The 13,491-nt window shown below is 36.5% G+C and overlaps 1 protein-coding gene across 2 annotated transcripts in view; it reads right to left on the bottom strand.

Moving 5' to 3' along the window:
- TMTC2 (transmembrane O-mannosyltransferase targeting cadherins 2) overlaps positions 1 to 13,491 on the bottom strand; it is a 446,864-nt gene that overhangs the window by 93,663 nt on the left and 339,710 nt on the right. For both annotated transcript variants that reach the window (XM_016923925.4, XM_016923926.4), the window contains one exon: positions 13,191 to 13,272. In XM_016923925.4, the coding sequence (XP_016779414.2) occupies positions 13,191 to 13,272 (82 nt within the window). The remainder of the gene's footprint in view (positions 1 to 13,190; positions 13,273 to 13,491) is intronic.

The following is a 13,491-nucleotide window of genomic DNA, read 5'->3' as shown; positions in this document are numbered from 1 at the left end:
TTGTAGTGATCTTAGGCAGAGCTGCAGTAAACGGCCACACATGCTTCCCAAAGGTACCATTCACAGTGAAGTTTCTATGAATGGCGGTTTCTGGATTTGAGCAACATGGTGGCTCTGATATTAGGACTCTGAATTTCCCTTGGAAAACACAAAAAATCCAGATATCAATCATACCTTCAAATATATTTTAATTTTGGAACAATTCAAACTATGCAATTTGTCTAATACCTATTATATGCTATTGTATTGTGAAATAAATTCAACAGACTGCGAACAGAAGAGGAAATAATCTGAAAACAGAAGATAGTTTCTTTCATAGGTTAATATACCCCCCAAATTAATATTGTGTCTACTATACACAAAATATGGTAGTACTTGCAGTGGGCATACAAAGATAAACACAATATTTATCCTTGAAGAAGTTCCATTTTATTAGAGGAGAGAGGAGATTACAGAGATAGTTTCACACCAAAACTCATCTAAACTTGAAAAGGAGGTGTGAGGTATCACAGGCTGAATGCATCATTTCTATTTCTGAATGGAGGTAATTTTGGTTTGGTTTTGTTCCACCAGCAGCTGGATCATGAAACAGAACATTGCCAGCATCCCGGAAGCAACTATCTGTACCTGGGGACTTTTTCAAAGATTCTGATGATTAGAAATGGGGAAAAGCCAAGATGGAAGTAATTGGGCTAACTGGTTTTAGTCACATCTAGTGGTTAACAAGATGAGTGCATAAAAGGGAATTGAAGCAAGTCATTTATGGGGTGTTTCTACTAGAAGAGGGTAGTAACACACTCCTGGTAAGAGAGGGTTGATGATAACACAGCAGTCAGGTTTTAGACTAGCTGTAGGTAGGGGATACTACTAAAGAGTGGTAGCTTGTTAACGCTAATTCTCTGAGATAATTAAAAATACAGAGGGGGTTCTTCTCTTTCTGCCTCTCTGAAAGGAGCCTTGCTGAGTGTCTTTTTCTGAGTCACCATGGCATTTCAAATATGCTTTCGCTCTTTCAGACTAATCTCTCTAGCCTTCCCTTTATTCGTTTTGTTGCTTTGTGTTTTTATGTCCTTGGCAGCCTAAGTTAGTAAATGCTGGTTTTCGTGAGACAGGCCTAATGTGATAAATGTGCCACAGTTACCAGCCAAGAAAACAGGTGGCTGGTGAACAAGGAAAAGATACCCAAGAGATCAATCTGGACTGCTTATTGTGAGACTGGGAGGCCCTGGATTTGTTCCTAAGTGAACACAAGACCAAGAATTTGTCCTGATTTGGACAGGTGGCAAGGAAGGTGTCTAGTGTGAAGAAGATTAGAGAAACAGAAGGCCAGGGCCCTGTGCTCAACTGGAAAGGAGGTCAGGAAGGTTTGAAGTACTTTACTGAATTTATTTCTCCCCTGACTCTTTGCAAAAGGGTTATGAAATGCCAGAAAACCACTGAGGGAGTTATGATGACTGTCTGACAGGGTGTGGGAATTTCTGCCGGCTAAGAAGAAGCGGGGAGACTGGGGAGGAGGCGAGAAGCTATAAGGGAGAGAGAAGGAATCGGGGGAGGGACAAGGAATGGAAGGTAACACAATTTCATCATAGGTTTAAGTAACACACAGATTCAACAGGGATCAAGAATGCTTCAAAAGAGAAAATAAGTTCATGATGGGCTTCAAACTATCTTCAGGGTTTTATCACTTAAAGAGGAAGAGAAGGATGCAACTAGACGAGGAATACAACCTCATTAGAGATCCAGAGGTGAGCAGCCTCATTTATAGAATGGGGTGCATTCTTACACTAGGGAGTTGTAAGGAAAGAGATGAGGTAGACAAGACGACTCAAACACATTTTCTGAGTAACTAAAGAAAGGAGCACGTTCCTCTGAGACTGAGTTAGAGCAGTAATGAGAATGGAGACAGGCAGCTCAAAGAGCCCAAACATCCTTTTCCTAGGAGAGCTCCAGGTCTTCTCAGTGTGCTCCCACACCATCTCAATGGGCCTTTCTGAGATATTCATTTCAAGATGTGTCAAGCAAAGCACAGAATAGTTAATAGCAGGGCACACAAGCTTTGAGAGCAATTGTTTTAATTAAGGCAGAAGAATAAATTGCAAACAAGAACCTCAAAGTGGATTTGCTTGCCAAATCAAAATAGGTAAGACTGGAGAAACTGTTTCTCTCCCTGCCCCACCAGTGTGTTTGTGTGTGTGTATTCAATTTATCTTCACACAACACAAACTTCATAGACACTACAGAGTTCTCCAAGATGAGCCATGTTGAGATTTGTAGCTACAGAGAAAAGCCCCTGTGATTTACCCAGTTAAGTGAGCATGTACTTACGGAAATAATGGAATAATGGAAACAATCCATTATTTTTCCCTTAAAGAACTGTTTAGACTGTTGAGCACAATGTCTACTCTCTTATTTGTAAGGTTACCTATAATCTTCCATCCTCCTGCAGTTATCCCCTTTCTCTGATCTTTTTGTTTACATGTAAAGAGGTTTACAGTCCTCTTTTTCTTAATCCTAGGTTTTTACTGTGTCTCTTCTTCCCTTAATTTGTCCCTTTATTTATATACCTTATTCAAAATTTTTTTCATATTTTTAATCATTCGCCAGGATATTGTTTTTATTATAATTTTAAAATAATAAATGCCCATTGTCACAATTCACTGAGCATTTATTATGTGCTAGTTACTTTATAAAATTGTAAATAAATCCTTACAACTTTAGGCCATAGTAATCCTATCTAGATTATGACACTGAGGAGCAGAGAGTGCAGCACAAGTCACCTCATGCTCAAGGAGATAATCTGCAGTAGGGCTGGGTGTGCCTTGTTCCAAATCCATGTCACTGTTTAAAATCTATGGCACTGTCTACTCCCTACATCTACATCTTAATTCAGTTCTTATAATCTTGCTTTTGTGGCTTCTAGAGTCCTATACAAAGACAGATTGAAAAGAATGTATGCTAATTTTACATAACTATACGTCGCCTTAGCAAAGCATGACCTAGTTATAAATACTTTTTTTTTAAAGTGGATTCTATTTCCATACACAAAAAAGGGGGCACAGATGAGAAAAGGGAAGTTGAAAACTAACCAAAGGCCAGTCTTCCCTTCTTTATTCATTTTTGTATTGAAAAATGTTGATTGACCTGGTGCGGTGGCTCATGCCTGTAATCCCAGCACTTTGGGAGGCTGAGGCAGGCAGATCACAAGGTCAAGAGATCGAGTCCATCCTGGCTAACACGGTGATCCCCTGTCTCTACTAAATTACAAAAAAATTAGCCGGGCGTGGTGGCGGGCACCTGTAGTCCCAGCTACTCAGGAAACTGAGGCAGGAGAATGGCATGAACCCGGGAGGCAGAGCTTGCGTGAGCAGAGATAGTGCCACTGCGCTTCAGCCTGGGCGACCGAGCGAGACTCCGTCTCAAAAGAAAAAAAAAAAAAAAAGAAAAGGACAGAAAAAAAGTTGACTGACCAGCCTTCCTAGGTGAAGCACTGTGGTCAGGGCTGGAACCCCTGCAGCAAGGCCACTCTGGTTATTGTCTTGATTCTTTGGTTTTGAGTTACAGTTTCTTCACTTTTCACATCTGTATAATCTCACTGAGTTATTAGAAGGAACAAGTGAGATAGTGTAAATAACACCACGTAGGGTGAGGTCTGGTGCCTTGCCTCCCCCCTTTTCTTTTTACTAACTTCTCCATGAGCTCCTTTCCGGTTCTCAAGCTGCCCTTCCTCCCTGGGGCCTTCAAGAACACAATGATCAGAGCTCCCTGGATTTCTTCACCAGCAGTCCTCCATAATATCAGCAATCTGGCTCTGGGTCTGTGTCACCACTGGGGACCCACAAGGCTCACATTTAGTAAGAGCATATCTTTGAAAGAACAAGGATATTGTGAGCTGGGGTGTCAGAAGAGGCTCAAATTCTTGCTCTGCCAACTTACTAGTCATAGGGACTTCAATGTGCCACTTAAACTATTGGAACCTTAAATCTTATATCCGTAAAATAGGGGTAATGTTATTTCTGCACAGGACTCAGGAACTGACAAAAATATGCAGAAAAGTGCCCAGTGCTTGGTCAGGAATGTAATTGTTAAACACTGAGCTTCAGTCATAACAGCACTAGCATTAATGAGCACATATGTGCCCAGCATGATGCCAAGCTCTTTATTTTCTGCAAATTTTCATAACTCTGGAGTAAGGACACACCATATTACTTGAATTGATTTAATCATCCTAATATTGTGAAGCATTTTGCAATCCTATAGTATACTTTACAACACAGTTTCATTTCTTTCTTGTTTTTTGGAAGAGCTATAATAAAACTTTGTGGGTGAGAAATGACATCACCATAGAATGTCATCATACCATCTTAGCATGGTCTTATAATTCTATACATTGACATAAGAGATGATAACATTGCAGTATAGCACAAATGGCCCTGTAAAGAATTTATCTACTATTAACTGGCATTGAAACCTTGGGTAATAAACTCCAAAGTCACTGCTTGATGATGTCACTCTCCTCATCTGTAAAATAAACATAATCATGTACCCTCCCCATCTCGCTGTGGGAATTAAATGAGATGCTATATGTGAATTTCTCAGGCCACAAAAGTACTCAGTAAATGTACTATTATATTATGAATTCATCAAATATATAATATATTCATCAAATATCATATTTGAACATTTCATAATGGAAATATTATATTTAATAGACTCCATGCAAGTGGTCTTTCCCTACTTTATTCCTTTCTTACTTAAGTTTTATGTCTTAAAAGTTTACATGTTGAGTTCTATTCAATAATTTTGGATAATTGGTTGGTTACCATAATTATCCTGCTATCTACTTGAACAACAGATTAAGATGCTTGTTCTTGGCCAGGTGTGGTGGCTTACGCCTGTAATCCTAGCACTTTGGGAGGCCAAGGCAGGTGGATCACCTGAGGTCAGGAGTTTGAGAACAGCCTGGCCAAACATGGCAAAACCACTAAAAATACAAAAATTAGCTGGGCATGGTGGCGGGTGCCTATAATAACGGCTATTTGGGAAGCTGAGGCTGGAGAATCGCTTGAACCCGGGGGGCAGAGGTTGCAGAGAGCTGAGATGGCGCCACTGCACTCCAGCCTATGCAACAAGAGTGGGACTCCATCTCAAAAAAAAAAAAAAAAAAACCAAGGTGCTTGTTCTTTCATATTTTATTAAAGTATTTGTCCTTCATAAAAGTAACGTGCTCATTATAGAAAATTTAAAATAGAAAACATTAAGCCTTCCGAACAAAGGAAAACAAAAGGGTGCATGTCTAAAAAGCTAATACATCCATTCTAAACATTCTGATATTTTAAAAAGTTTGTTTTGCTTTCTAATGACATAGTTATTTTGTAGAATTTATTCATACTCCATGTATAATTTTTATTTTTTTCACCTAACATAATAACATAGGCAGTTGTCTCATTATTATGTATCTTTCATAACCTTAATTTAGGATTTATAAGATTTCATCAAATGGAAATAATCCCACTTGATTGAGCTATCTCCCTTTTTCAGATATTTAGATCAGATATTTCAGATATATGCTTTCCCATTTTACCTGTAACAAATAGCGAAGTCAAGGCTCAATTACTATCTTTGCTGATAATCTTAAACATTAAAAAAACTTTATTTCCTTAAGATATATTATCAAGAGAGAATTATTGAGAATATGTGTTAGAGCAGCTTGAGGGAATTCGTTATAATTTATATTTTAATTCCCTTGATTTCCAATGAGATTGTATGTTTACCTAACTTTTTTTTTGAGTATATATATATATTTTTATTATACTTTAAGTTTTAGGGTACATGTGCACAACGTGCAGGTTAGTTACATATGTATACATGTGCCATGCTGGTGTGCTGCATCCATTAACTCGTCATTTAACATTAGGTATATCTCCTAATGCTATCCCTCCCCCCTCCCCCCACCCCACAGCAAGTCCGGTGTGTGATGTTCCCCTTCCTGTGTCCATGTGTTCTCATTGTTCAATTCCCACCTATGAGTGAGAACATGTGGTGTTTGTTTTTTTGTCCTTGTGATAGTTTGCTGAGAATGATGGTTACCTAACTTTTAAAACCGGTTGTATCATTTGTTCCTATCCCTTGTTCTTTATATTCTATTTTCCTTGTAGTTGTATAGTGTCTCATCTCTCAAGTAGATTGATCTTTTATTTTTTGCCTTTAAAGAAATTATTCTTTAACGGTTTATTGTTTGTCTTTTTATAATGTTACTTTTCAGAAACATATTAGTGCTTTAATTTTTCCTTAATTCTTTGCTTTTAAGCTAAAACCATTTCCTGTTCCCATTTTAGTTATGGGAAAGTTTCAATTGTAAAAGCCTTTGGAAAGTATCTTATGTAAAATACACGAAGGTATGAAGATTAAATTGTATTAATTTATTAGATACATTTTAATAATGGGGATTTAGAAATAAAAAAATCACAAGTGAGAAATGAAATAGTTTGGAACAACCTTTAGGAAAACCTTAATCTAATTACATATCTGTGTATTGCTGATGCTCTTCTTAGAGCATTAAAGGGACACTAAACATTGATTTTTTTAAAAAAGATGGTTTGGTCTTAAGTATTAAACGTAATTGTAATCTCAATGTAATTTTGCAAAGACTCAAAATCTATTTTCATTTTTAATTAAGGCAATATTGTTATTTGGTTCATTATGTAATTAAAAAATTCCTCTTGCTGTTTTTAAAGTGACTAAAAATGAAAGGATAAAACATAGCCTCAGTCCATTACCATCTTCTAAGTAGCTTTAGTTATGAATAATAAAAAATAATACAGGCCACTCACCAATTCAACTCATTACATATTTCAAGCCTCTACTTTCAGTGCTCAGTGTTGAAAGACCAAACCTATTATTTTAACACTGTCCTCCAGAGCCTACTTTTAAAAGTGAAACAAATAATATATGAACTATCTGCTACGGTTTGGATATGGTTTGCCTGTTCCTACCAAGCTCGTGTTGAAATTTGATCCTCAATATGGTGATGATGGTAGGTGGGGCCTATAGGAAGGTGTCTGGGTCATGAGGGTGGACCCCTCCTGAATGGCTTGGTGCCCTTATAGTGGTAGTGAGTTCTCTGGTGAGACTGGATTAGTTCTTATGACTATGGATTAGTTCCCATGAGAGTGAGTTCTTATAAAGCCTGAATGCCCCTTGGGTTCTCTCTCTTCTTATGTCTCTTGTTCCCCTTTGACCTTCTTCCACCAAGTTATGAGGTAGAGAAAAGCCTTCACCAGAAGCAAAGGCAATGCCCTTGAATTTTCCAGCCTGCAGACATAAATAAACCTCTTTTCTTTATAAATTACCCAGTCTCAGGTATTCTGTTATAGCAACACAAAATGGACTAGGACACCATCCTAGAGAAAAACAGAGTATAATAATAACAGTAGAAAGTTCCAGATTTAAAAGTTGAAAGAGCTGGGCTTTTCAAGTTCTTCCTCCACTAAACACATTGAACATTTCTGAAATAGGAAGTCACTTAAAAATTCTGAACTTCCATTTTCTCGGTCAAATGTAATTAGGATCTATTCCTACCTCACAGGGGTTGGATGATGAAGCAAAAAAAAAAACAGACTCGGGGACAAGAAAACATAAGATAGATGGCAAAGTGCTTAATAAATGTATAATAGTAGCATTCTAAAACTGATAATAGAGCCAAATAATAATAATACAGATAATTATAATTTTAAAAAATCTATACTTTTCTATGAGCTCACAAGCAAGAAAGATGGATTTTTTAAACTAATTAAACTATTATTTTTACAATTTGTGTCTCCTTCCCAGTTTGTAAGATTTGCTAGAGCTGGTCTTATTCTCTACTGTGTCCCTATATCTAGCATAGTGCTGGATAAATACTGAGCAGGAGGCTAAAAGTAAGAGGCTTAGGACTCATCACTACACAGCTGAACCCTTGGAAATGAATTATGTCACCATTATTAATAACAAATATAATGGGGCCATAGCTTTTTAGAAACTCACTGTTAATAGGAAGACAGGAAAAGAAGAAACTGTTCAAGTTGTATACAAGAGTACTTTTCTTCAGTAGCATTACAATCTCCTCCCTTTTAACTTTTCACACATCAGTCTTCAATATTTCATGAATTCCCCATGTGCCAAAATTTATATACAGTAGGTACCTCATAACAAATGTTCATTGATTTAAATTGTTTCAATTGACACCAAATTTACTACTATGCACCTACACTAAAGGTTTATAATGTATTCTATCTGAAACAATGGTTTTTCTAGTAATTTTTAAAGAGACTTCTCGTCTTGACCTTCATTCTTTTGGAGAGTACAGGGGAATTCACAGAGAATGCCTTGAATTACAGGCCCACATGAGACACCAAGGCACCAAATCCTCACCTTTGAGATTTATAAACTGAATTCAATAAAGACTTTATATTATTTGCTTCACATGGACATGGAATACTTGACAACATACAAATACACAATGTTGTATTATTACTTATACCATAGCTTGAAACCTATTTTCTATGCATTCCTTAAAATTTTGATAAAAGAGCTGTGAGAAATTGGGTATATGTTACAAACAACAAGAAATCGGAGTACTAGAAAACATTTTTGGAGTCCATGTCAATCTTTCACTTTACAGATGAGAAATCTGAATCCCAGAGACTATAGGTACCACACAGCACAACCTTTAACCAACTGACTGAACTAACTGTATAAACCTGCCTAGCTTGCTTTCTTTCTTGCAAGCCAATCTGAAAAAAATAAAAAAAAGGCAATATGCAATGCAATCTCTTCCCCTGAACAAAACTAGTGGATACAAAAATACAAGTAACTGATAGCATTTTAAAATATTGCCTTCTAATCACCATTGCTGCAAATATAAATTAATATAATTCCTTCTGTCTAATCCCAACTGGATGGTATTTTCCAAGTCACTTGGAAGTTCACTAACAAGCAAATCAGAAGCACAAAATCACACAAGAGAGTGGATTTCCCATACAAAACTCACTCACTCTGGCACTTTCATTGGCATTTGCAAAAGCATTTTAAAAAGACTCAAAACACATATATTTCATTTAAACATTTATTTTTAAGCTGAGGAAGTGTTATTATTCATTCAATCTGTTGGCATAACAATCTAAGAATATCTATAACCAGCAAGTTGGCAAGGAACTGATACGAGAATCATAGTACGTATTTTCTTAAACAAGAAATAAAAATTCAAATAGAACATCCTTTCAGGCAATTTTGTAATCCAGATCCAATTCTAGAATGGAGGATATTCCTAACTGAGCTCAATATACATTGCACATTACTGTGTAAACAGCAATATAGTAGATATATTGATGATACAAAAATGGAAAACACACCATCCCTACTCTTATGTTAGAATCTTCTAAAGGAAGTAAACACACAATTTCAGTATAAATATTTACATTCCCACAACTACTTCCAAGTCCAAACCACCATCATCTCTTGATGAAAACATTGCAACAACTATCTACAGAGTTTCCCTTGTTCTATTCTGACCTTTCTCTAGTCCTGTCTTCTCCACATGGTCCCTTCCAGTACACTCAGAATAAAATGCAAAACTCCTTATCTCAGTCTCCAAGCCCCTATGGGCTCTACTTCTGGTTCCTCTGTGGCCTCCCTTCCTCCCATTTTCCTACCTAGTTCAATGTGATCCAGTCACATTAGGTTTTTTTTTTTCTCTGCTGTGAACACAAGCTTAATATTGTCTTGGACCTTTGAACTTTCTCTTTCTTCTGTATGAACGTAGCTCTTTAATAGTTGGATTAACGTAGAGATTTCAAATATCATATTCTCAAAGATGCTTTATCTGACTACCTTGTTTCAAGGAGTATCCAACTTCCTACCTCATCACCTTCTAAAGATGACATCCTGTTTATTTCCTATACAGTATTACTTTCTGAACACAGAACAGTGTGGTTGCACCTAGTAGATACACTGTATAAATATTAAAATTATCAAAAAATATTCTCTATGAACTTTAAGCTAAGTCATGACATGAATTTGAGTTCTAAAACTGTGCACAGCAGGGCCTACTGATTGAAAATATCTACCTATGTCTCTATTTGCCAATATTTTGGGGGAAAAAAAGCAAACCCCCAAAAATAAAACCACAAAAACCCCAAACCAGGATATATATACATATATATATATACACACACACACACATATATACACATACATATATATATACACACATACATATATATATACACACACACACACATATATATGTGTGTGTATATATATATATTTATATGGTTTTTTTGTTTATTTATTTATTTTTTTTGAGACAAGAGTCTTGCTCTCTCACCCAGGCTGGAGTGCAGTGGTGCGATCTTGGCTCACTGCAACTTCTGCCTCCCGGGTTCAAGTGATTCTCCTGCCTCAGCCTCCTGAGTAGCTGGGATTACAGGCATGCACCACCACGCCTAACTAATTTTTGTATTTTTAGTAGAGACGGGGTTTCTCCATGTTGGTCAGGCTGGTCTCAAACTCCTGACCTAGTGATCTGCCCGCCTCGGCCTCCCAAAGTGCTGGGATTGCAGGCGTGAGCTCCCGTGCCCGAACTCAGAATATATTTTATGGAAGAAAAAGCATGACAGTAATCAAGGAATCCAGAACTTACCTGTAATTAACTTGAGCAAGTCAACTTCATTTCTCTAGGCTTCAATCTTATTTGTTCAACAGACAGGTTATATTACATAATTTTAACAGAACTTTACAGTTCCAGTTCTAAAATTCAATCCTTTGAAATAGATCCCTCTAAAAGAAAATCATTAAGATTCTCTTAAATTTTCATGTTTTATAATCTGAGCACAGTGAGCAAAGAATCTCATGCACTCAATTATGGCCTTCTCATCTGTTTGTAGATTATTTTGCCCTAACTACTACTCCTTTTTGGAACCTCATTTTGAGTTCTTTCTATTACCAACTCCAAAGTAGGAGAAAATATTGAAACCTATAAAATTTCATAAAATACCTAACATTATGTTTCATAAAATTATATTTAATTATACAGTCATTCCTCCTTTAGAAAATAAAATACTTCTTATAATGTATGTATGCCAAAATACTTAAAACAATCCAAGGGTTCTAAGAAGAATCGGTTTTTACACATGCATTTAAAGACATTTGTTATCACTGCTTTCCAAATACCATACAAAATAAAAAGTTTGTAGGCTGGGCACAGTGGCTCACGCCTCTAACCCCAGCAATTTGGGAGGCCAAAGCAGTTGGATCACCTGAGGTCAGGAGTTTGAGACCAGCCTGGCCAACATGGTGAAACCCTATCTCTACTAAAAATAAAAAAAAATAAAAAATAAAAAATTAGCTAGGCATGGTGGTGGGCACCTGTAATCCCAGCTACTTGGGAGGCTGAGGCAGGAAAATCGCTTGAACCTAGGAGGTGGAGGTTACAGTGAGCCGAGATCGTGCCATTGCACACCAGCCTGGGCAGCAAGAGTGAAATTCCATCTCAAAAAATTAAAAAAAAAAATTTTTGTAGAACTTTCTGTTTAAATCCAAAAATTTTTCATGGGAGAAATACCCGCTACTATCACCACTGGAAAAAAATATTTTAGGAGTATGATGTAATGTAAAACTCACAATACTTTTTTTTATAAGTAGAAGATGGATATAACCAGATTAATAAGGGGGCCAACTTTTAAAATTAATAAAATAGTGAAATTGCAGTTCAAAAGGAGCAATGATACTGTTTAAAGAAATGGATTATGAAAAACCTATATATATATATATATAAAATATTCTCTATAATATTATAGGAAACAAGTTTAGAAGATGCAGTAAGTAGAATTAGTATGAGGCAAATGAAATGCAGACAGCAGATAGTGGAAAAAAAAACCCTCCTATTTTATAACATGCAATGACAGGCAGCCTTTTAGCACTCAGGGAAAATCACCATGGAATGACATTCATGGACAGTTGAGGTACCCAAAAATACTAGGCATGAGAAAATCCTGAAGTACTTCATATAGGAAAACCTATAAAAATAAAAATAAATTCTGCAGCAAACTTAAATTAGTTGACTACTATTTTAACATGGCATTACAGCTGCATTGTGAAACAAAATCAGGAGTTGTACCATCCTGCATTAATGCTGGGAAGATAATGCACTGCAACCCTAGGTTTGTAAACATAGACACACAATAACATAAAGTAAAAAATGGATTTGTGGTTATTTGAGTATCTCCATTATTTTATTATTTCCATTCTTCTACACTTGCAGCCTGTCACTGATTTATTTTTACTAGCTGGAAACTGGGAGAAGGAATTAAATATTCTACTAGTATATTGGTTTTATTTCCTTATATTTAATTTCTGTCCACTTTTAAGTTTACTACTTGATAGTCATTAATACATCAAAGCCAACAGTGATCAAAAAACCACTTTTTCCCCCCCAAGGGATCAGCCAAAGTAAATGCTTTTTGGCTCCCTAAAAGAAATTCCAACTGCAAATCTGGTAGAAATAAGCACATCTTACACAATATCAAACCAGCTATATACTTTGCCTCACTAAACACATGACTCACTACTAATGACAGAGCAGAGTGTGACAGAGTTGTTATGTAACCTCATTCTAGACTGATTAAGGCCGAGGCTAAACGAAATGAGACAGCCATCCTTTGCACCCTTTACAGATTATCCTTGGCCTCAGTATTTGGCATTTACAGGCTAGTGTACATCCATATCTTCCAGAAAGCAAGACTTTTGAGGCCAAAATGTAAACTTCTAAAACTTCAAAATGACATGCTCAATGAGCAATACGTTATCATTTAGAATGAAAAGAAGCAAATGTTTTATTATAAAGTATGCATAAGGCAAGGAGCTAGATGCTTTCCTGATGAGATCTCATTTAAACTCCACACTGAACTTGAAAAAAACAACTGTGTAATGCCATCTCTGTTAAAATCCTATTAAAATTACTAAAGGAAAATATAATGCACAGCCCCTATAATAGGACTGTTTTGAATGAGAAGGTAGGAATATAGCATGAGGCTAAATTTGCAATAACAAAGTCCATCTCCTCTTAAAATGCTCTTTGCCAGCAAAGCCTAGATCTCATATCAACATTAATAGTAAATGTGGGGGACATGGAAAAAAAACTATCAACCACTCACCATAATGCATGTAACAGTTTCCTTTGGTGGGATCCAGCTCAATAGCCTTCAAGAAGAGCTTTTCAGCCTCACTCTTACGACCCTTGAAAAACAGAGAAAATGGATGATTCAGCAACAGATCATGAGGGATTCTTCACTGCCTGGGCCTAACTGAAGTAGTCAAATGTCTACTTGGTAATCATCATAGGAAAGGAAAAAAAAATTTTTGTTTTTATCTATGTGAGGATGATCAAGGAAAAAGTGTTGAGAGAGAACACTGAGGTCTGAACCCTGGAAGGCATGAAGAATATATAACAGAAGA

Source organism: Pan troglodytes, chromosome 10, assembly GCF_028858775.2.
Source record: "Pan troglodytes isolate AG18354 chromosome 10, NHGRI_mPanTro3-v2.0_pri, whole genome shotgun sequence".
NCBI classification, from domain to species: Eukaryota; Metazoa; Chordata; class Mammalia; order Primates; family Hominidae; genus Pan; species Pan troglodytes.
Note: the sequence above shows the minus strand (reverse complement) of the source record. Positions and strands in the feature narration are given on the sequence as shown.